Source organism: Oryzias latipes, chromosome 7, assembly GCF_002234675.1.
Source record: "Oryzias latipes chromosome 7, ASM223467v1".
NCBI classification, from domain to species: Eukaryota; Metazoa; Chordata; class Actinopteri; order Beloniformes; family Adrianichthyidae; genus Oryzias; species Oryzias latipes.
The window spans coordinates 6089610-6113723 of record NC_019865.2 but is presented as its reverse complement, the minus strand read 5'-3'; the positions used below and the strand labels follow the sequence as shown (position 1 = coordinate 6113723).

Here is a 24114-nt window from a genome sequence, read left to right as displayed (position 1 = left end):
TGTTAAAAGCATTACTTTACTGGTAACAGCAATTTACCACTACATGCTGCACTTCATTTAAATTTCACTTCCCTTTTTTCTTGTTTTTTCAAGGTAAATAACCCTTTCAAGGTAAATTACTAACTTGGAAACATTTTTAAAACTAACCCATTAGCATAAGAGAAATCTCATGACATCTTCAGCTTGAAGAACTTTGCAAACTGTGTTGCATCTTTAAAGTTTATTTCAAAAGAACTGATCACTTTTTTGTTGTTCTATATGCATTCTTCATTTTTTTTGTTGTCGTTTTATCGTTTCCTGTCCTTATTACTTTCCTATATTACCTCTCCAAACCCCTTTATTGAGTTCTATCTGTATCTTAAGGTCCTTCAGCATCAACAGCATGAACGTGAGAAACAACTTGTTCTGCAGCGGGAGCAGCTGGCTCAGCAGAAGGCCCAGCTCGATCAGATCCAGTCTTTGCAGCAGCAGCTCCAGCTTCAGCTAGAAGAGCAGAAGAGGCAGAAATCAGCACAGAACATACAGGTGAATGTGACTTTTACAGCTGTAGAACTTAACTTGGCAAACTACCTCTTGTAAATAATTTTTTGGTTGACTGTTTTTAATCAGGAATGCTCAAAATTTATATACAGAACATTTTCTGGATCTTAATGTGAATCAGCGCTAGAAGTTGAACTCCTCCAATACATTTCATGTAATTGTGTTTTTCCCTTTTTGAACAATTCTGCTGACTTAATCTCTTACACAGCTATCACTCTAAATAAGGTTACATAAACACTGATTTTGATGTTACATCATCTGTAACAATGGAAATGTACCCAACTTTGATTTTGTTTTCTGTGTTAGTATTTTATCCCTTCTCCTTTTTTGTGGCTGTTTTAACATCAAAATATGAAATGAAATTTGGTTCAGAGCCTTTTTCCTAAACCAAATGTCATTTCTTTAACAGCTGGATGTGAACGGAGAGCCGTTGCACCCTTACATAGACTCTCAGATGAGCTCCCGTTCCCTCCCCAACTCCTCCTCGGAGATGTGCTTGAGAACGCAGGAGGACCACATGGAGGCCAGGGCCAGCATTAGGAAGCACAGCTCCATGAGCAGGTTAAGCAGAGATAATCTGGATGGAGATGGTGTGGTGTTCTATGGCTCCCCCCGCAGGATTGTGGATAGCTGTGTGCAAACTGATGACGAAGATGGAGAGGAGAGGTATGTTTCTGTTTGTAGGTGGGTGGGAGTATATGAATACAGTAATAAATCTTTGGTGGTTTATGCTCAATTCTGCAAAGTGGAAATATCAAATCTAACTTTTTTAACCTTTAGCAACCTATTTTAGTCTAGTTAGTTAGTTTTAAGATATATTTATGAAGTTATGTCTACAGAGATTTCAAAAAAGAAAACTTATAGAAGACTATTTGAACCCCAAATATTAATTTTTTGGGTCAGAAGAAGTTAATTTTGTTGATAAGTACAAGACCAATTATTGCAAAAGGAATTCCTCAAATCAACTTTTTTTTTTTGGATGATAATAAAAAAAAAAAAAATCCCAAATGATCTATATTAGTCCAAAAACATGAGCAAAAAATAATTCAGCAATAAAACATTAGATAATGTATCACTCCTGATCAGTACACATTTCTTTGGGAAATTTAGACTGAAATGAGAAACTAATAAACTCGGCAAAAAATGACATATTAGAGAATCTTATGTGTTAAAATGTTAGGTAACACTTTATATTAAGATTCCTTTAAAAGCTGTGTTAACACATTAACAAGCATTATAAATGAATTTATAGGGTGTTAGTAAGATATTTTTTATTTACACTTATTAACAGCAGCAAAGGAAAATTGTACATGAAGAATTTGAAACATAAACTTCTGGAGGTTGAAACATTTTTGCAGGATGGTTCCAGTCACATTTAGGGTTTATTTTAAAATCAACACTACAACAGAAGGAGGCTTGAGCGATCTGGCCTGCATGGAGCTTTGACCTTTTTTTAAAAAACAAAATTAACAACTGTGATAATGTCCAGCTCATAATTCTACACTTATGTTAAGGAAAGCATAATAAAACATAAGTACCCTTCTTTTCCCACTTACCAGGTATATGATACGTCACCGTACTAGGAGGCGCGGCCGCAGCGTTGACTGCTCCGTGCAGACAGATGACGATGAGGACAAGGCTGAATCAGGACATCCCGTTCGGCGAAGACGTTCCCGTTTCTCCCGGCATTCTGAGTCAAGTGCAGCTGGGAGTAACTCTGCCTCGACAGCCACCTCAGCAACTGAAACCAAAAGTGAAGCACCCAAGATGGTTTCCTCCAGCATTGCAATCCAGACCATCAGGGAAATGTCCTGCCAGACTGAGGTGGAACACTTAGGGAGAGTTTCCCCGTCAATCCATGTGACAATGCCAGATCCCAACAAAGTAGAGATCGTTCACTACATTTCCGGTCCTGAGCGGACACAAAAAGGACAATCTCTTGCATGTCAGACTGACTCAGAAGCCCAGTCACAGGGCGTTGTAGCTCCCCAGCTCAGTGTACCAACTACGATCAGTCCCTATTCTTCCTCCACCAGTACTGGAACACAGCAGTCTGGTTCTTCTGACATGTTGACCCAGCAACGCCAACAGCAGCACATCTCAGCCAATGCTGCCAAGTTTGAGCGACGGCGGCCCGACCCACTTGATATCAACTATCAGCCACACAACCACCTCCACAATGAATCCATCTCCAGCATCATCAGACAGTCGCAGACAGCTCCAAAATCTCCACAGGTCCTGCACTCGCCCGTCTCGCCAGTGTCCCCTCACCGCCTGTTAGAGGCCACTTTGTCGAGTGAGAGACTCAACAAGGCCCACGTCACACCGCAGCAGAAGTCCTACACAGCCGAGTCCCCACAACGACACCCATCAATGCCCCGACCAATCAAGTCTGGCCAAAGGTCCATGTCGGACCCAAAGTCCCTTAGCCCCACTGCAGACGAGCACACCAAGGCTAGACTGTCCCTGTACCAACAACAAGCATTACAGAGTCAGGTAAAGCGGTTGACACCAAAGTACAAAAATGTATTTAAAAGTACCACAATAATGTTAAAAAAAGAAAGAATAGTGTACAGGTAGTAGTAATCTATGCAAATTAAACAATGATCAAATTCACCACCAGCAAAAAGTTGGCACAGTAAGATTTTCTTTGAGTATAAAATACCATGAGGTATTTTTTGGAAACAAAATACCCTAAAATACATAAAACACGAGATTCTCAGACAAGAAAATAGACCACAGTATATTTTATATGGAGAAACCATTGACTGTATCTTACCGGTACTAATAGAGCGGGTTTTTTTCTTTTCTAACACAATTTGTGAAGTTTTGCGCTAAAATTTCTATATTAGTCATTCTGGCATTTATTCTTTTTAAGGGCCCTATTTTGTCAAAAAGACATTACCTTCCAGGGGATAATAGTATAATAGTCTTAAATTAACAAGTTATTGACAATGAAATTGTCAGGGAATCTAATTTACTTCAATATATTTTTATTAAATAAACTAATATAAATATATTCCACTTGGCATCTTTTTTGTGCTGCCATTTCACAAAGCTTATTTTATGTTTGGTTTTATATGTAGTTTTAATTCAGTCAAACAGAACAGAATTATTAGTAAATGTCACTGCTTTTGTAGAAGAAGTGACTTGAGTTTTTTCTCCTCAAAATTCTTTAATTCACTCGGCTAAACTGATTTTAGAGTTCTGTTTTGTTTGAATGTTTTAACTAAGACCACAAGACCAATGCAAGAATACCTTTGACTACGGTATATTTAATGAAGCCATGCTGTTTACTAGTCTTAAACTGTTTATGAGCTACACTTTATCTTGTTGGTGGTTTAAAAACCTATTTATTTGGTTACATATTTTTTTAACCTATACTGTACACATATGAAGACTTAATTGTCAGAAAGTAATCTTCAATGTGTGGCTATATATTTACAGGACAAAATGCATATTCATCCATAATTAAACTTATAATTAGAGCAAGTTTAGAAAACGCAACTTTAAATGTTTACAAAAGTGTGTCATTCGTATTTATTATTTTGCGTGTGATATATGCTGTTCTTGATATAGAGTAGCAAAACAATCATAACAAAAGACAGCCTTATAGTTGTTGATCAGTCCTTTTTATCCTGCTTTTTACATGCAGAGTATTCTTTTATTTTTATTTATTCTTATATTGTAGAAGTTGTCACATTCACATAAGCAGGCATAATGAACGACAACATATATAACATAATGATGCATTAATTAACTAAAAGCAGAGATTTACACTTTGAAATAAAGCACAGGCGAAAATACTACTAAAAATTAACTGGATATTTTTTATATATTAGGAATAAACTGCTGATTTATTTGAAAATGGCATCAGTTCCATTCTGTGGCCATGCGATCTAAAGCCAAAGCAAAAGTTTGTACACCATTTCTTTTTTTTTTTTTTAATTTTCTTAAAATATAAATGAATCAGTGTATTGTCTTAGTCTATCATATAAATTTATTTTGCAAATATTTAAATTCCAAATTTTCCACAGTGTTCGTTCTTTCTCTATAATTTTCTTCTGCATAAAGTATATGGTGCCTAAATGCAATGGGGTTTTTTTCGAGGTTGTTTTTATTATTTTCAGATCATCTCAGTCTTGAATATACAAAAAAAATCACTCTAAATAATAGATGTCAGAAAACTGTAGTGCTAAATAGACCTATAGTAAGAAACTGTATTTATTTTTGTTACATTGGCGGGCAATCATTTCAGAAAATTGCAGAAAATATCTTCCTATTTTTGTGCTTGTTGTATTTTCTAACATGAACTTCACTTCTGTTTTCTGTTGTCCTCTGTTTGTCTACGTGTGTCTCCTTGTCTTCCTTGTATGTCCCTTATTTTTGTGCCTGTTTCTTCACTTCTTTGATCTCTTCATGTTTTCGAGTTATTCTCCTTCCTCTTCTTCTCGCTCTTCTTTTGGTTTGTTCTTCACATATTTTGTTCTCCCATTTCCTTCATCCACTTCTTCCTTTCTCTAAATTTGTTTTCGTTACATTTCGGTTTGTTTAATCTCTCTTTGTCCTCCATCTGTCATCATCTTCATAAATCACCTGTTATACATTTATTACCGCCTTTTAATGTTCTTTATAATGTTTTGCTTTATCTTCACATCCATTTGCATTTTTGATTTTGATTTGTATTTATTAAATCTTGGATCCAACATTTCCTAAACTTGTTTTTAACCATTGCTTATCTTTCCCCCATTTTCACAACATTGTTGTACCCTATCAAATGTTCCTGCTCCTCCTACTTTCCTCTCGCCAAATATGATTTCTTTTTCACTCCCCATAATTTCCAACTCCTCCGTGCTTTCCTACCCTTTTCTCTCCCTCTTTAGTTGGCAGCCTTACAGCAGAGCTCACTGCTTCGAAAGGTCAAGCGAACCCTGCCCAGCCCTCCTCCAGATGAGACTGCTCCATCAGCTCACATGCCCATGATGACACCTGTCCTCCAACAGGCCTACCTGCCCTCCATGCCCAGCCTTAAGCCCAGCTCAAGGTCTGGTTTAGCCGCCAAAGCCAGCCTCCTTAAAGATTTGACTCACGAGCTGAAGGCAGTCGAGCAAGAGTCCACTAAGCTACGAAAGCAGCAAGCTGAACTGGAGGAGGAAGAGAAAGAGATTGATGCTAAGTTGAGATACCTTGAACTTGGAATTCACCAAAGGAAAGAGACACTGGTTAAGGAGAGGGAAAGAAGAGATATCGCCTACCTGAGATGTATGGGGGACACTCGGGATTACATGTCTGACAGCGAGTTAAACAACTTGCGTTTAGCAGCTGCAGCTGCTTCACATGAGACCAATGGACTAGTTACAACCAGACCAAGTACTGCTCCCCTTAGCCAGTTTTCCAGTGAGCTCAGCATGGGGGGCCAGTACCCACCAACTTCATCCTTCCTCTCTAGTCAATATCCCCAGAGTCAACCGGCAGCACCATCTCAGCAATCAAGTGCTCCATATCAATCATCTACATTCAATCAGCCTCCCTATCCAACAGTATCCCAATCACAGGCATTGCCACAACCCACACCTCTTCAAAGCCATGCCCCACCTCCTGGACCTTCTTACCAGTCCCAAACATCATATCCATCCCACACCTATCCTCAAACTCAGCCCCCATATCCCCAGACAGACTTGGGAATACCAGCAGCACCTCAGCCTCAACCAGGACCCACAGGTTTTGGACCTGCACCCCCTGGTCAGCCCCCATACCCCACCCACAGCTCACCTTATCCTAGTGCTGTGTCCTCCTACCCCAGCCAGACAGCTCCATATCCTGGGCAACCACAAGCTGATATCCTGACAGTTCATCCAGGAAGGCCTAGGCAGACCTCACTGGCTGATCTTGAGCACAAAATGGCAACCAACTATGAGACAATTAGCAACCCCACAGTTGTGGTGACAACAACTGCCCAAGATGCTACCTTCTCAAGTGCACCTCCATCCTATGGTCAATACACAGGAACAACAACCATGGCCAGCTCCTATGGGCCATATGGCTCTGCACCTGTCTCCAGCAGCTATAATGGATACTCCACAATGCCACCCAGTACCTATGGTCCATATACTTCCGCATCAGTTAGTACATATGGCCTGTATACTACTACCAATGCTAATACTTATGGCTACACCACCACTACTGCCAGCTCCTATGGACAGTATCCGTCCACAGTTTCCAGTGCCTATGGACACCCAGTTGACAGCCCTTCCACCTACAGCACAGCAAACGGAATGTATGGGGCTCCTGGCTTAGAGCAAAACATTCCAAGAAACTACATGATGATTGATGATGTAAGTGAGCTGACGGCAAAGGATGGGCTGGGCACAACAACAGGGGACATGATGCATCATGGCGGCGGTGGGCGTTACCAGGGCGACATCCATGGCCACAGCAGCACCACTGGCAGCACGGCGCGTGGGGGAACTGGCAGCTCTCCTTACGGCAGGGCACCTGAGGAGGAAACAGCGATGCAGGATGAGCTGTACGACCACCATGGCAGGGGTAAGAGCAGCTACAGGCACGGACCCCTAGGGGGCAGCAGCAGCGTGAGCACTAGCATGGGTGGGGGATTCCCCTTTTACTATGACTACGACGGCAAACATGGCAGCATCCGCTCTGGGGTACAGAAAAACGTATTCTCCAGAAGCCTCCTGGCTCCTGCTGTCATGTCCTCAAAGCGCAGCAAGCACAGAAAGCTGGGGAGTATGGAGCAGAAAATCTCAAAGTTTTCCCCCATTGAAGAGGCACGGGATGTGGAAACAGATCTGGCCTCCTACTCCTCAACAACCGGTGGGGCATACCCTTCCTCTAACATTCGAGGGCGTCAGCTGATGGAGGATTATGGCTTTAAGAGGAGTGCTTACGAGGGCGGCAGTGGCACCGCTCATGGTAGTCGCTACTATGGTATGATGGTGGATGACGAGGATCGGATTTACTACACCTCCACTGGCCGTTCTCGTTCCCATGGCTACGGCATGGACAAAATCTCAGCCAAAGACTACCATGGGCATCGCAGCCGATCCTACGAGAGAGACGACCGCTCCTACAGCGCTGGCCACAGGGGGCGCCACCCAACCAGACAGTACTCTGAGGAGGAGAGTCCAATTAGCCCCTTGGGGAGGCTCATGAGTTCTGGGCGATCTTCAAGCTTAGGTCCCGACCCGTATGACAGTCGCAGCAGTAGACATCCTTACTATTATGGACAATATGGTTCTAGTCACTCGCTGCCAGATGTTCAAGACCACATAGGAGACCTCCCACGGACCCATGTCTACAAATCGGATGATACTTACATGATAGATGATAATTATTGCGCTGTGTCAGACAGTGAAGGTAAATGTGGGAGCTGAATTCCCACACTGTCTCACTATCTATTATTACTCCCACCGTTTATCTAAACATCCCCCACCCACCCAGAAGTTAGGCTTATCAAAATGAAAGAAGCAGCAGTAGAGACACAGAGATAGATGTTGCATGCCAATGTTTTCGTCTTCCCAAGACTGCTGTCTGTCTGCCTGTTCGTCCATTCGCCAGTCCGTCCAGTTGTCTGTCCAAAACTCGCATGGTTTCTTCTGAGTGGACATAATATTGTTCACTACTGTCTGAATCCAGTTGCACAGAACAGATGCACTGTAATTTGTTTTTTGTCTTTTACAGGGTGTTACTGTTGTGGCCTGTATGCTATGTTTATGTATTATGTTTAAGAAATCTGTGTCTACACTGCAAAACTGTCCTTTAATAAATTATTTTGACCTAATCTGTTATATCCTCACTGAAATAAATTACTTTCTCAAAAAGTGTAAAAAAAAGATGTTGTCAAAGCAGTTGTTTTTGCTGCATACGTTTGCTGTATTTGTCTGGTCTGTTAATTGGTTGAATGAAACAAAAACCCAGCTTGCAGCAGACAGTTTTGCTGTGTCATACCATGTTCTCTCTATTGTTGTGTATTGTATCATGTAGACCTTTAAAATTAGCACTGCATGGATGTAAAACTATTTTTTTTTGCCTTTCTGTCTTTCTCTTTCCCACCCACCATTTTCTTTTGCATGCAATCTGTCTTCCTCCCGCCCTCTTCCGTCTTTCAGCCTGCATGCCGCTGTCTCCACACGACATGGAGATTGACTGTGATCTGCTCTCGGTTTCCAAAGCCTACCATCTGGGCCAGGAAGAAACAGACTGGTTTGAGAAGCCACGCTCCAGTTCTCGACACTACAGCGGCCACTCATCTGGGAGGAGTCGGCACAGTGTCAAACACACCTATCATGATTATGATGAGCCTCCTGAGGAGGACTTGTGGCCTCAGGATGAGTATGGCCAAGGAGGGCGACACTCATCTTCCCGTGACCACAGGCATCATGGCAGTTCTAGCCGCCACTCGTCATCACGCCACTCTGATGAATTAAGATCCACAAGGTCTTCTAAAGGGCATCCTAAAGACCCTTTGATGCGTCACGACCCCTCAGGACGGTCGTCATCTTCAGGAAGGCGTGGTGAGTCAAGGTCTGGGGGGTATCACTCTACTGACTATCGGGATCCATCAGGACACCATCATGGCCAAAGGTCCTCCAGGCAGGGAGACCCGCACAGGTCCTCACGCAGCAAATCCCAAGGTCCGGTGGACATGCAGGGCCAACCACCAGGTATGCACTTCTTATTACACTATTGCAAAAAATCAAGTAACTTCAGTTTAGAGGTTTGGAGATATTTAGAAAACTGTGCTGCAAAGAACAGAAAAAATAAAGTTAACTTATTGGCTTGGCACTTACCAAAAACATAAATTTATGTAGTCTTAATAGTCAGACTATTTGAGATAAAACATTAAAAATTCCATAAGTTAAAATCTACAAATAGGCATCAGAGCAATTAATAATGTAAAGTCAATTATTTGCTAAGAACTAATACTAAGACAAAAACTAGCAAAAAAGTGCAAGAGTTAGCATAGGAAAATCTGCAAAAAAAAGGAGATGAAACTGGAAAGCCATCCCAGTGGTCTTGAGAGTAGCAAAGCATCATTGAACATTTAATTCCAACCCCAAATGTTTTAGACACTTAAAACAATTGTGTAAAACCAAATCTTAGTATTGTGTCCAGGTTTATAAACAGTTTATTTTTTCATTCAGGCCTGTTTGTGTGTTTTCTAAAGTAGCATTATTATTACACTAAAAAGCGATGTGGAACATTTTTTAACCCTCAATTATTTGTACTAACTGGCATTTTTAGAAAGAAACAAAAATATCCATTGAAATTACTCTTTATAAACACACAAAGCAAAGAAATTAGTTGGAATCTGTCCATTATCCCACAAAAATGTTGGATCTTCTATACATATTTGTATATGTATAAAACAGATACAAGAAAGGCTAAACAGATTTAGAGCTGTTTAAGATTTAAACCCATCCATTTAGAGCCTAAACAGCAGACTCTAAATGAATGAATGATGTTTTCCAAAGCTCCACACAAAATGTGTTTTCAGTGCTACAGTTCAAAAAAGAAAATTTATATTATCAGTTTCATCATTTTATCAACATTGCAAACTCTCTTAGTCAAAGAGTTGCTTTTCCTGCAGTCACCTCATAAAATAAATAGGCTTCATTTTTTATTTGCCTTTGTTTTTAAGTGTTGAACCCTGTTGGTACAGATGATCTTCCAGAACAATTGAGAAGGAAAACGAATCACAGCAGCATTGACTGCAATGAGAACACAAGTCTACACATTTTTTGTTATTTTGTACAGTGTACTAACTGACCTTAAACTCCATCGACTCCTCTGGTGTTTTTTGGAGAAGGTTCTATTTTGGTAAAAAAAAACAAAAAAAAAAACATTGTGCAACCTTTATATTTACCTCCTTTTTTCTCCATGCAGGCTCCTCCAGATCTGGTAGCAGCTCTGTGCGGGGTCAAGGGTCTGCAGGTGGGCCTGCAGGATCAGGGAGACAAGGTGGGCCAGGTTCTCAGACAGATGGAACTCAAGGACAGAGGACGCCGCTCCAGCAGCAATCCCAAACATCCGCCAATAGACCGGGTCAACCTGGTACCATGACAACTACTGGGCCTCAGCAGCAGACCCCAGCCCAAGGACAAGGCATGGGGATGGGAGTGGGCCTGGGTCAGGGTCAGGGTCAGGGTCAGGCCAAGCCAGGACAGATGGGACCAGCAGGTGGACCGATGGGCCAGGCTAGGCAGACAGGTCCAGCAGGAACCACACCGTCATCCATGGTGAGCAAAAGAGAGGAGAATCAGGACTGAAAATACAAAATAAAACGATGTTGAACAAGCAGTAACATTTAACTCTGTGACTATCGATGATTATACAAAGAAATCTACAGATATCCTTTTTTCCACAAAAAAAAAATAGATTTATTCTTATATATATTCTACAAACCCTTCCGTTTGTTAGATTTGCCCTGCAATTAAAAAAAAATAGATCAAGGAAATGTCGTTAATGGAAATTTGTTTACTGGAGCTTGAAGGACAATTATTTGAATACACTGAATTCAGATTAATTTCTCTTTTCAAAGAAAAAGACTCAGAAAGACAGAAATGAAATGATGGCTTGTTGGCCAAATGTATTCAGCTCTCCCTGATGCACATTTCTCTTTTTAGAAAAGTGCAACAGTGATGGATATTGGGAAAAGCCTGGTTTGCATCTCTTCTAAAACTGTACTTACTGTTGCTGCCACAGCAGTTCATCTGTCAGACAGTAAGAGCAGAGTTACACTGAGCCGTAATCAGTTCACATTGATACAGGAAATGTCAATACTCCCTAATCGACGAGTCTCTGAGTCTGAGCAAAGCAGAAGCTCTGATGTGAGGAAACTGGGCTCAGCCGTATAAAGTTTTGACGATTTCTTGATTCAGGCAGAGTTTCAAACCTAACAGTCCCTGGTTTGAATTCCAGCTCATCTTTTCTGTTTGGAGTTTGTATTTTTTATCTTTTTTTATTTTTTTATCTGCCTCCAACTGTAAACATCACGAGTCATTCGCCTCTGTCATTCGCTGCAAATCTTTTATTACATTGCAAGCTATTTGTATCCAGTTTTGTTCAATTACTGATGCAAAAAGAGAAAGCTTTTACTTTTGTATGCCCTTTGAGGCTAAAGGGTTAAAAAATTTAACTTTAATTATAAAGTTTAGATTAACTGGTAATTTTTCTTAATTTAGAAGTTGAAGGTTTTACTCGTCTTTGTTACCAATTTTAGCTTGAATACATGAAGATTTCAAACCAAGCTCCAGATATTGAAGATCCTTTCCTGTGCAGCAGGAATCCTCGGTCTGACAGCTAACAGAGCTGAAACGCATCATTCATTTAGTCAACAGTCAGTAAACTGTCACAACACAAGCAGCCTTCTGTGCCATTTTCAATCTCTCTGTCCCTCCTCTGTGATGCGTTCTGCTCCCCATCCTACTCTCTCATTCAGCTTTCTTTTGACTAAACACATCAGTCCTGTGTGTGTGTGTGTGTGTGTCATTTTGAGATTACATAACACTTATCACTTTAACTCTTGACATCCAACTGTTTTACTGTAAATAGAAGCTAAACGATGGGCGTTTCTCTCCGCAGACGAAGATCGAGACGCCTCCAGCAACAGCTATCGGCGCAAAAGCTGCACCCATCATGGCCTCAAAGACCGCCGGACCCCCACTAACAGGAATAGGTTCTGTACACCCACCATATATTTACATGCTTTCACATCATCTTCTGTTTAAAAAAAAAAAATCTGATTTATCCAACAGTTTTGTGTTTTTTTTATATGTATATAATCTGAGATTATCTGCAGTTAATCTCATAATGGGGTAAAAAACAGAAGGAGTCACATCATGGTCAGGGATTACCCTCTGAGTGCCAAGATGCTACATAATTAGTTTTGGAATTTGGTTTTGAGATTTTTTTCTTAATCTTGGATCGTTTTCATGCCCGAATTACTTTTACCAAATAGGTAAATTCTTTAAAAACAAGAAATATTCCTGTTTTTCAGGGAGGAAAATAAGCAAACAGGAAGTCTACTAGACCAAATGATTAAAAGAGTAATGAGATGCAGACGATTATGCCATCTGAACAGCAGGGGAGGAAAATATTCATGCAGTTATATCTACTGCTTTCTTTAAAAAAAAAATAAAAAAAAATAAAATAAATTAAAACCTGTTATAGCAGAATAAATCCATTCCTCATTCATTAACAGAGTTCCCGCTTTTATTTCAACTACACTGACTCTTCAACTCTCTCTGTCCTTCACTCCTTTTGGCACTCTCCCCCTCTTCATCTGCTTTTTTGTCCAGGCTCCAAGGCGGCTCCTAGACCCGGAGGAATTGGCAGCGCAGCGGCCGGTCAGCCGGGCATGGAGGGAGAAGGCATGTTTTCAAAGATCCTGCCTGGAGGAGCCGCAGAGCAGGCTGGCAAACTGGGAGAAGGTAGAAAACACACAAAAAAGCATTCTAAATCTATACTTATTTATCACTTAGAAATTGATGTGTACTAAAATGTTCTGATATTTTCCTACTTTGAATGCATTACAAGGCTGTTTTTTCTACATTTTTGGTTCTTTTATTCCCTACAGCCATTTCCGGTTTTGGCAAAAAGTTTACCTCTCTCTTCTGAGGTAACAACATTAAGGTGTGTCTGCTTTATTATTTTGTCACACTTTCAAAAAAAAACAATAATTCTCAGATAATAAATCAGTCATTGAACCAACGGTGCCACATTCTTCGCATTTTAAGTGGAGGTTAAAAAAGCTAAAAGCAATTTTGCTGCTTGCCCAAGTATGAAGTAATCAGAAGCCGGCGGTGTTCTGGTCAATGATTCATGAACAAAGAGCTCTAAATACATTTGACCGTTTTTTGGGAAATACTTGGAGTAAAAATACATTTTGAGGTGGTTCCACTTCAAAGGCTGCTGCACCGCTGAGGGATAAACACATCTTGCTCATTGGCTCTTGAAGGGCAGCCTAAACTGATTTATCCATAACAGGCAGTTTGTGAAGTGGATGTCTTTATTGTTTAGGATTTTGTTTCCTTTTCCTAGTTTTAGTTCAGTTCTTTAAATGTGACTTGCGTCATTTGCAAAAATCACTTTTGGTTTGATTAAATGGGCAGGAATGTTTGAGTAAAAACAAAATGCTAAATGATGAAGTTTGCATCAAAGAAATGCAGAAAAATCTTTTTATTTATGGCACAGTTTTGTTCATTTTAAATGAAATTTGATCAGTGTCCAATTTTATTACACCATTAGGGTTTACATTTATTTCTGACAACACTAACACTATATTCATGCTTTTGCAGGACTATTAAAATATAAAAACAAAAAAGTGATGAGGCCTCTTACCAGAAAAACCTGCAAAGTTTCCTCTGCTGATTCTTTACTGAGAGAGAAAGAAAAAGAGAGAGGAAAGCGAGAGCAGAACTGCGTTAACTGGTGAGTAACAACTTTTATTACTGAGACAGAAAGAAAAAACAATTTCAAGCTAATAGCTTACTTTGGAACACCTGCAGGCAAAAGTTGTTTTCTTTCCCTTAACTTTGCATTTGGTTGCATAGAAATTAAAAGGCAAATGAGAAAAAGGTGGATGTCACAAACAGTTGACATGACAAAATCCTTTTTTATTCCAGGATGCTACTAGTATTTGGATTGAGGCGTCTTTATGAATACAAATGATGCACATGAAAGCAATAGTGGAGGTGCATCACCCTGAGTAACTTCTTCAGTTTGACAAATGCTTCATTCAATATACTTTTTTGTTTTTTTATCAATTCTACTTTTATGAATTACGATTCCTCCCATGCTGCAGAGCATTTGTATCTCCTTTAAAGCACTTTAAATAGTCTCCATGTATAAAAGCTCCTTCAAATATTTTAACTGCCTTGCCTTTTTAGAGGAGGAGCAGCACACATTTTCTAGATGAAGCTTCAAAGCCTTTGGAGAGCAAAGCCGCATTGTGTACAATAAAAAACTCTAACATTTTTATTAACCAATGTTAATAAACAACCAGATTTTGTCTGAGATAGTTGAGTTTTATTTTCTCTACCTGTATTTCTATAAAGTCTCACTCTTTCACAAAAATGAAAGCCACAAAAAAATTGCTGTATACACACAAATATTAAAAGTTGCTAAACAAACAGGAACAAAAAGAAAAATATTCTTGTGTTTGTGTATTTGTCAATGCTTTAAATGTAATTCCTCAGACTTTCATCAAATGCTTTTATCTTTCAGTCAGCTAAAGGGACTCGTTCAGGCTTTTATTTATAAAATAAAAAGTTTGATTTAAAAGTAAAGTTTTTTACGTTTTACTTCGAAGCCCATCGAGACGACTGTTGTTGTGATTTTGGGCTATACAAATAAAATTGAATTGAATTGAATTGAAAAAGTTATTTATTAGTTAAATAGAAAGAAAAAAAAAAACTTTAACTAAAATAAAACTTTTTTGTTTTGCAGCCAACACGGACTGAAATCCTCCGGAAACTTCATGTCTTGAAGCTGAGCACAGCTCACTGCCAGAGAGAACCTGCAGCTCTCTGACAGGCCAGACAGTAAGTTTCTTTAAATGTGCAAATTGGATTTGAAAAATACTTTTTCATCTGTGAAAAAACTACTGTAAAATATCAGCATCCCTTTGCTAAACATACATTTTTAGTAATGACAGAAAGCACAATTTTGTCATTTTGTCCCCAGTTTTTACATTTAAAACCTAAAAATTCCTAATAGTCATTAGAAAATAAGGAAAAAAAAACAATCCAGAACAGCGGTGGTCAGCACACTTGCCTCACAGCGGGAAAGCCCTGATTCAAACCCCAGTCCCAATCAAGTCTTATCTGTGTGGTCCTGTCTCTGTTTGCATGTTATCCCCCGTGCATGTACGGTTTTTCTCCTCCCACAGTCTAAAAACATCCTTCTTAGGTTGATTGACGTCTCTAAATTGCCCCGATATAGCGGTATGTGAGCACGTGGCCATGCAACAGTCTGACAACCTGTTCAGGGCTTCCCCGTCTTTGTCCAACAAAAGAGCGTTTAGCGACAATTATTTATGGACCCACTGTTTTCTGAAGATAAAAACATTGATTGTTTATTTAAGAAATAGATTGAAATAAAACATTTTGGTGTTTCAACGCAATGGATCCTGGTCCACATTCACCAATCAGTGAGCATCAGTGCACACTGGTTTTTCATAGAGACTTCTGGTAAATTTCTAGAGCACTCGATATTGGAATTGTAGATTTGGACAACCCTACAAAATGGCGAACGCACTTTATAGTGTTCTAGGTAGTGAGCAGTGAAGGAATTCTGACACAACCTAAGTGTGTGCATATTTTGGTAAGTTTTTAGTGCATCACAGGGGGCAAAACTTTTGCTCAAATTAGCAGTAAGAAAGAATGATTGTGACAACAACATGGTCCTTGCAGTCCAGGGATATATTTATGAACTCTAACCTGGTGTGACTATTACTACAACAGGCAGTATCAGACTAAACATGAGCTACAGAAGCTTAGGAACATCCGAAACAGCACGGCTTCTTACAGCTCCCTAAAAAGTCCAATATGTATTTGTCAACCTGAGTTTCTTTTTCCAAAGAGTTTGTCAGCTCATTTTATGCCTCCTGGTTAAGAATATGTCTCGGGTCTTTGCAGAAATCTGTTAAACATGTTTCTGCTTTGATACTCTAGAGTCCTGTGAGCAGAATGGCAGCCTGTGAGGTGACATTGGTCGTACAGCGTTGCTTATGTTGCTAATGAGATGTCCCGAGTGTCGGTGTGTCCTGTGCAGCCAGACACTCTGTTGGACCTCATTTGAGTGCTGACAACGCTCTCTGTCTGTGCCTCTTTCACGCAGGACACCCACATCACTTCTGCTGTAAACACTTATCCTCCTTTGGTCTTCTCGCTTGTACTTTGTCATCCTTCCTACATCAAGATCTTCTTTTCCTTTCTTCTTTACTTGTCTTGCATGTTTTCCTCCTCCTGATAAAGGAAGGATATTGTTAGAGAAAACATGTTCACAACTGAAGATCTGATCTTTGAAGCATGTTTTAAGAAACCCTGCTCTACTCTGGAGGATTTTCTTCAAGCAAATTTGTTCTTGGTGGTGCTTTCATTCAATAGAGGGACTGAGTTCACTTCACTTCAGTGTCTAATGTAGCTGAGATCACAAAATTTGTAAAATCTGCAATTTATTTTAGGTAAGATTTATTTAATAATTTCGATTATTGGCTTTTATAAATAACTTTATTTAGAACCTTCCATAAATGGTTAAAACAAAAATTACAGACGTACTGTAGACCTAAATTCTGCCTGCACATCTCGTCCTCCCTGATTGTGTCTGTGCACCTTTGGGACCCTGTGTTTTACTGGAACAGATTAGGTCTGGTGCTGTGCAGCTTGTTTGGAACTCTTACTCTGGGTCAGGCACAGCGGGGAATAAAACTGGAAGGCATTAAATCGACAGTAAAAAGACAAAAATCCAGTTTACTGCGCTGAAGAATGAGAGCAAATGTGAAACAAATGCTAAAGAAATTTAGATAAACACTATGATTTTCTTTTTAAAGTATTTATTTGCCAACTACAGAGCAAAAAAAAAAAGTCGAAATTAAATCCATATTAACTACCTTCTGCCTTCAAACCAGCATCAAATCTTAGTGGTACACATGCACAAAATCAGGGATTTCATTGGGTTTTGGTCAAATGCTTGATCAACAGGTGCTGATGATCATCACTGTCGATTGAAACAGTCATGAGGTGAAACAGAAAAACAGCTGATTTTGGAGCGTTAAAACTTGATAAGGAACAGCTAAACTCTGCTACGGTGATGTGAAAAACAGTTGACAGTCAAGTTCTACTGCTTCAACAAGGAATTATTTGGAGGACTACTTTCACTTCAACATCAAATAGATTTTTCAATACCCTGCCTGGCTGTTTTTTTTAACTTTCATTTATTTTGAAATATCTTTGCTTTTATTTACATTTTTTTTCTTTGTTTCACATTAGAAAACATTTTTGTAGTAAATTGCTGAGCAGAATTACTTAAATTGGTTATATTTTAGCTTCAAGCACTAAAATTGTTCAAATTGGTTTTGTTATGAATTTTATAAACTGTTAGGTTGCTATTTATTATTTAAAAAAGGCAACTGATACTCTGGAGAGATAAGAACACCTTTAAAATAATTTAAAAAAATGCACTGCTGATCAGTATTTTACATTATGCCAAATGTTTCTGTTGTCTTTGTAGATCAGTAAGTTCAAGCCAACATCCAACCACCGGTGGGCTCTTTTACTTCAGCCACCCTCATCCCAGGAACAAAAACCTGCATCAGCCACCAATGTCCACCCCGTTCGTTACGAAAGATCAGATTGGAGCAGCAAACCATGGAAAACTGTCGTAATTTGGCCGGCGGTGAGAGCCACTCATACACAGCAGATGAACACCGGATGAACCTACATCACACCTCCGACCAAACTAGACTCTGCCCTCTTAGTGGAGGGAGGTCAAGATCCTCATTTCTACTCTCAAATGTTGACAACGCCATTGTGCTGCTTCTTTTTCCTGATGGGGTGCGCAGGAAGTTACAGCTTTAGCAAAAGTACGGTGGCCTGCAGGAACCTCTGGTGTCACAGTCGTGCTCAGAACAAGAACGTGGGCAGCAGTTCATCCCTCTCCTCTTTTCTGTCTCTTCTCTAAGTAAAGTCAGAGTGTGGAAAATGTCGAAACACGCTGGTTTTTCTGGTACGAAAGACCTCTATAGCATCACTGAACACGAACAAGGATCTTGAGTCATGGATAAAGCTGGACAGGAATGTCATGTTGACGACAAAAAGCTGCGTCTGTGTGTTTCTGTCAACAGCTTCCTGTTTCTTTCTACATTCCAGGTTGGAACCGTGTCCTTTCTCCTCTTGAAAGCTGATTCTTTCTTTCTAATTCTAATCTACTACTTGCAATGTCTTTAAGAGAAGAAAATAGTGGATTACACACACAAAAAATGTAGGAACGCATGGGACTTTGTATCCAAGACCTTACACTGTTCATCATTTCTAAACAGAGGCCATAAAGACAGTTGGAGAAAAATATTGGTGTTGTAAAAGAGGGAACGTTCATGCAGCAACTCAAAGTGATGAACTGTAAAAACAAGAGGAGCCTCCTGTTTATTGTGGTTTTTTTTTTGTTTGTTCTGGTTTTCAGCATGAAGCTGTGTGTGGTAGAGGTACCTTTTAGCCTTTCAAAAGCCATCAAGACAACATTTACCTGCAGTAACTCTTCAGCTGCTCGACAAATCTGGCTCTCAGAAGTTTCTTAGGTTATTTTCCTTCTTGTTTTTTACCTGTTTTTTATGTTATGCCTTAATCATTTTTAAACGTGTTATTTTGAAGTGAGAGTCTCACTATTTTTGTTACGTCGTGTGATTGTTTTCTTCATGTCCCTTTTTTAAGTAATAACTGCTGGAGCAGCATCTACAAAGAGATTCATCTATATATATTTTTTCAATTAGTATTTCTTTTATAGTTGTGATAAAACTTATTATTTTATTTTAAACTTTTTATTGAGTTCAACCCCTCAATTCCTTTTACTTCATCATAAAAGCAATAGATTAAGAGGTAAGAGAGCAAATAGCACAATTTGGTGTCATTTTAGAATTTGACAGAATTGAAATGTGTTGCTTCTGTTTGTCACACTTACTACTCCCAATTTTCAACTCAAGTCCGACTTAAACCTACCACAGAATGAATTCCAATATTGTGCTGCTGTCCAGTAACAGCAGAGATCAGATGTTGGCAAAGTTGGTACCATCCAGATCTTCGACTCCAACTGACGGTGAGACCTCGGTGTGGTCAGTCAGCGGATCAAAGTGATACGCCGCTCACATGAGCCAGCTGGAGACTTACCTGAAGCACTGCAGGGCAGCAGAGAGGCCTCGAAAAGCTAAGCAGTTACTCCGTGGAGGACTGACTTCATCACCTGTGGGGGCTTTGGCCTTTTTGATGGGATTCTTCTGATCCTCCAAGATGGACATTTACTGGGAGCGTACAAAAAAACCAAACTCCTCAAGCAAGCGTGTGCAAGCATGTGTCTTCACTTGTTCAACTGTGCACGTGACAGCACACTCCTGATGTTTCCGAACAGGAAAAAAAACAACAACGAGAAACCGCACTCATGTGACTGAGGAACCAACAGTAACACACATGGTTGTGTCACAAAGTCACTCGCCTTTTTTTTACGTTTGATTTTTCTATCGTGTTGGAGTCTAGACCTGTAACACAACTCCCCCTCAAAAAGAAAAAAAAAGAAAAAACAACAACCTCAGACTGTCAGTTGTCATGGAAACTTCTCAGGTTAGTGTTTGCCCTGCTGTTGCTCCTGCAGTGCATTGTGGGATCTGTGGTACGGTTCTGAGGACACAATCTCCTTCCGGCCCATCGTTGCGAGGCCTTCAGCGCAACGGACGGAACGACCTACAAACTTCTGCTGTATATTGTCTGTGTGAATGCTCGCTGGGAAACTTCGCATGCCGCCCAGCGCAGAAAACCTCAGTCACCTCTATATTGTTCTGTTGCTAATGTTTGTATGTATGTGTGTGGGAGTTGTGTATGTGTGTATTTAACAACCCTCATCCAATGCGGAAAAGAAAACCAGGCAAACACGATTTCATCCAGGCGACCTCTCATCTCCAGTCATTCTATGCAATGAGTCATATTTGGATTGAAGAGTAACGCAGGGAAGTAAAGGCTTCAGAAAAGCAACGAAAAGTCACAATCATTGTTCATGACTCCTCAGTTCTCATAATTTTAGTTTACTCCAGAAAAGGAGGAATACTTAACGGGTTCACATAATCCTGATCAGGGTCCCATCTCCTCTGAACTAGGGAGCCAAAGACGCCTACGCTGGAAAAATTGGGTCTATTATTTTATATCTTTTAAAAACTGCATCATTGCCTTTATAAATGTGACAACGCTTGAAATTAATTAGTGGAAATTGTAATCCAATGTGCTGAAAAAGGAGGCCTCCATACTTCCAGCTTCCGTTCTGGAAAGAAGTAGTGGGTTGCCATTTATTCAATCACTTCCTCATTTCAAGAGGAAATGAAGAGGAAAACATGTTCCAAACTATGTACTTATTCTTTAGAACAGCCAATTTAAATGTCTTAAAGCGAGAAAAAAGAAAAAATACCTTCAACTTGATGAAGAGAAGCATTATTTTTTAACAGCAGTGAACACTACAGTAGGCTTGAAGGTCTTTGAAGGTTTTGACTATATTTCTATGATGATAAAACTAATGTAAAAGTATCTAAAACTGTCAGTGGTATGAGGTAAAAGTGATATGACAACAAGAACCAGGATTGTTTGAGTGTTTTCTGGTAATTCAAGAATGTTGAGATTAAAACCTCATTTAGGATAAACACCTTTTTCAATTAAATATATTAACGACTGAAAGTATTCTTTCCTAAGCCAATGAAATTCTATCAAATAGAGCTTAAGGGTCTCAGACCCCTTCTATTACAATCAACTTTGATCCAAAAATATTCTGTAAACCCACAGACGGATAAATCTGAAGGTTATAGAAATTCAGATTAGAACAGATTCATGCAGTATGAAAATAGCCCCTATATTATCCTTAGTTACCTTCAAAAGATGCCAATCGGCATAGAAATAAACAATATTTATATTTTCGTAGGAAGTTTTAAGTAAATCATCTATTTAAGAACTTATTTTATGAAATAAAACAGACAGCTGCCTGGCACTGAAGAATATAGAGGGAAATAAATCTATAGAGTTAGAGAATATGTTGAAGGAGATTTTATTTATTGCTGGATTCATGCGCATCCATAACAATCAGATTAAAAATATAGCATTTTTTGAGTATATTGTTAATTGTATTTATCACAGTGATATTTTTTATATGAATGTGCTGTTTTACATTTATACACATTGTTATTCATACCACATACATTTTAAATCCCCCTTTTTTTGATGCAGATCAAAAATGATGTGTAAAAAGAATATATATAGAGAGAGAGAGAGAGAGACAGAGACATCTATTCTAAAGTACCTTTGATTTATTTATTCTTTTTAAATATGCTGAGTTTAACTGCCATAATCGCATTATTCTGGCTCTGCCTAAATCTTTATTTTCCATTTTAGTCTTTAAGACGTGACCACACAGGTACACTGCCGCCAGATTAGTGACTTCAACAAGATTAGAACTACATGTCAAAGTAAACTATAAATATATTTACCCAAGTAGATAACTTCCATTATTGTGTGTCGCATGTTTTTGGAAGTTTATAAAAAAAATACACCAAGAAAATATTCAATAAAATGATCACTCTTGCCTCAGGAAAGCACACAGTAAAATGCAGCATCGTGTTGAGGGCAGTGAAGAGACTCCGGCAGGTTTTGGGAGTTTAAAAGACTTTGTGGCACAGTTGGGATCGGCTGTGAAGCAGAGAGGGTCTGTAACACGCCAGAGACACAACCGCAACAACGTCGAAAAGAATTGTGTTGGAAAGTGGAAACGTCCCTTGCTTTCTGCTCCTACAGCCACCCCAAGGGAACTTAAATATGCATAGCAGCAAGGGCTTTTATACTAAAATACTGGTTACTGATGAAAGCCATTCTGTTACTGCCGTCTGGCCAGTCATGATCTCTGTCTATGCTCTGTATGGGATATGTCTACATCCAGGAAAGCAATGGCCTTACCGTCAGGACCGTGATCACAGTAAATCACAGCAGTGGGTGAAACCCCAAAGCCACGGCCTGGTTTCTAAGGGTTTTTTGAAGCACAACTATTTAAAAAAATTAAAGCTAATCAAAGACTCATCTAAAGCTCATCAGTGAGGGATTTCAAAAAGCAAAAACTTGCACAGTATCAGGAGCTGTAAGTTGCGCATTCATTGAAATAGAAACAAAATAAAACCATAATTTGTGGTTTTTAGGTCAAAACTAGAGAATTCTTGATCATTAAGCTTAGGAATTTTGCCATTTTATGTTTTAAAGGAAGTTAAAACTCACATTTTACTCAAATGATTCAGGAAGTAGACAGATCAAATTTGTTGCATGTAACTGCAGCCTGAAGTCCTCAAAGGAAAGCCAGGCTGTCTGTGATTGTACGTTTCCTTAACCAAAAAATAAAAAATACAATAAAAAAAGGCGTGATGCCTGCACTAAGCGTCACCGCTCTATGTTGGAAGACAGTCGATGTCGGTGTACAGAACCACAGAGAGATTTTCAAACAAAAGAAAACTAATTGAATGCAGAAGTAAGCATCTGTGAGAATCACTGTAAAGCCGTCCGGGAGCGTTTCATTCCCCATCTTTCACCTGCATTGACTCATTAAGATAACGTGAATGACCCAAACGCCCTCCCCACCCCTTTCCTACATCCACTTTTTCCCCCCTTGACGCCCCACCTCACTGACTGCCATCTTCTTTCCCAGTGTAAATACCAGACAAGAGCAGAGCGGAGTCCACGTCTGACTGACCTGTAAATGCCATTAAAAAAAACAAAAAACCAAGGCATGTCCTGTAAAACGTGTAAATCTTAAACATGTTAACTCGCTGCAATACATACACACACTGACACACACACACACATATGCAGGGGAGGCATTTGTGAGGCGATACAAGCAGGGGAGTATGCCGAACTTGTGCTTTTTGTGGGTGAAGATAACAAACGAGCAGTAATAATTGACAAGTTGCGTTGTGTACGTATGTTGCCGGCTCGTACGGACGGTTCAACAAAAAACAAATGAAGTGCTGTATTCGGATATGAAAAATATCATAATGGTCTGTGTAGAATTTCTATACATGTTGTGTTTGTTAAATGAAATGACAACAAAAACAAAGAAGGGAAAAACATTCAGGCTTCCAAGTGATTTTTTTAAATTTTGATTTTAAAGTGTTTACGGCAAGAAAGGCAATAGGTGCTATAGAGTGATGGGAAGATGCCTAGAAGGGAAATATAAAACAATCCAACTGATAGAGGAAAAAGGAAGAAAATAAAAAACAGAAAAAGCTTGTGAGCCTAAAAATGACCACAAAGTGTTCCATTCACTGTTGTAAGTGCAATGAGCTAAATTTCCTGTTTCCCCATTGTAAAACCTTGTGTATGTTTCCGTGTATCCCTCTTGTAAATGAGTGTAGTAGACCTGGTGCATCATGCCATGTAATGTGATGAATGACAAATTATGACCTTACAATACATTTCAATCAGGAAGAAAATTAAAAGACAAATAAAAACAACCCAACTGTGTGTTTTTTTTTCTTCTTTTTTTTTTGCAAAGTGAGCTTTTGAGATCATTTAAAAGATAAGTTAACCTCTCAGGATAAGTGTTTTATTTTGTTTATAAAATGCCTATTCACAACTGGGATTGTCTTCGGGTTTGCAAAGTTTGATTGATCTGAAACATTTAAATTTATAAAGATTTTTTCTGGATCAGTCTTCAGCGGGAATGCTCGAGCCGTGCTTATATGTTAAAGAAGCAAATATGATCTTTAAGATAAGATAAACTTTATTGATTCCACTGTAGAGAAAATTCAATTCAAGGCAGCAAGGTGCAAAG

General features: G+C 39.3%; 1 protein-coding gene across 4 annotated transcripts in view; it reads left to right on the top strand.

Annotated features, from left to right (window-relative positions):
• Positions 1 to 23794, top strand: part of LOC101167118 (protein bassoon) — a 99805-nt gene extending 76011 nt beyond the window's left edge. For 2 of the 4 annotated variants that reach the window (XM_011476825.2, XM_023956416.1), the window contains exons 5-16: positions 364 to 525; positions 950 to 1206; positions 2100 to 3036; positions 5424 to 7917; positions 8733 to 9224; positions 10447 to 10799; positions 12145 to 12238; positions 12861 to 12992; positions 13139 to 13194; positions 13860 to 13992; positions 15010 to 15104; positions 17794 to 23794. In XM_011476825.2, coding sequence (XP_011475127.2) covers positions 364 to 525; positions 950 to 1206; positions 2100 to 3036; positions 5424 to 7917; positions 8733 to 9224; positions 10447 to 10799; positions 12145 to 12238; positions 12861 to 12992; positions 13139 to 13179 — 4962 coding nt within the window. In that variant the 3' untranslated portion in view covers positions 13180 to 13194; positions 13860 to 13992; positions 15010 to 15104; positions 17794 to 23794. Of the gene's footprint in view, positions 1 to 363; positions 526 to 949; positions 1207 to 2099; positions 3037 to 5423; positions 7918 to 8669; positions 9225 to 10446; positions 10800 to 12144; positions 12239 to 12860; positions 12993 to 13138; positions 13195 to 13859; positions 13993 to 15009; positions 15105 to 17793 lie in introns of all 4 variants that reach the window. The other 2 variants (XM_023956418.1, XM_023956417.1) reach the window with 2 other exon arrangements.
• The last annotated feature ends 320 nt before the right edge of the window (positions 23795 to 24114 follow it).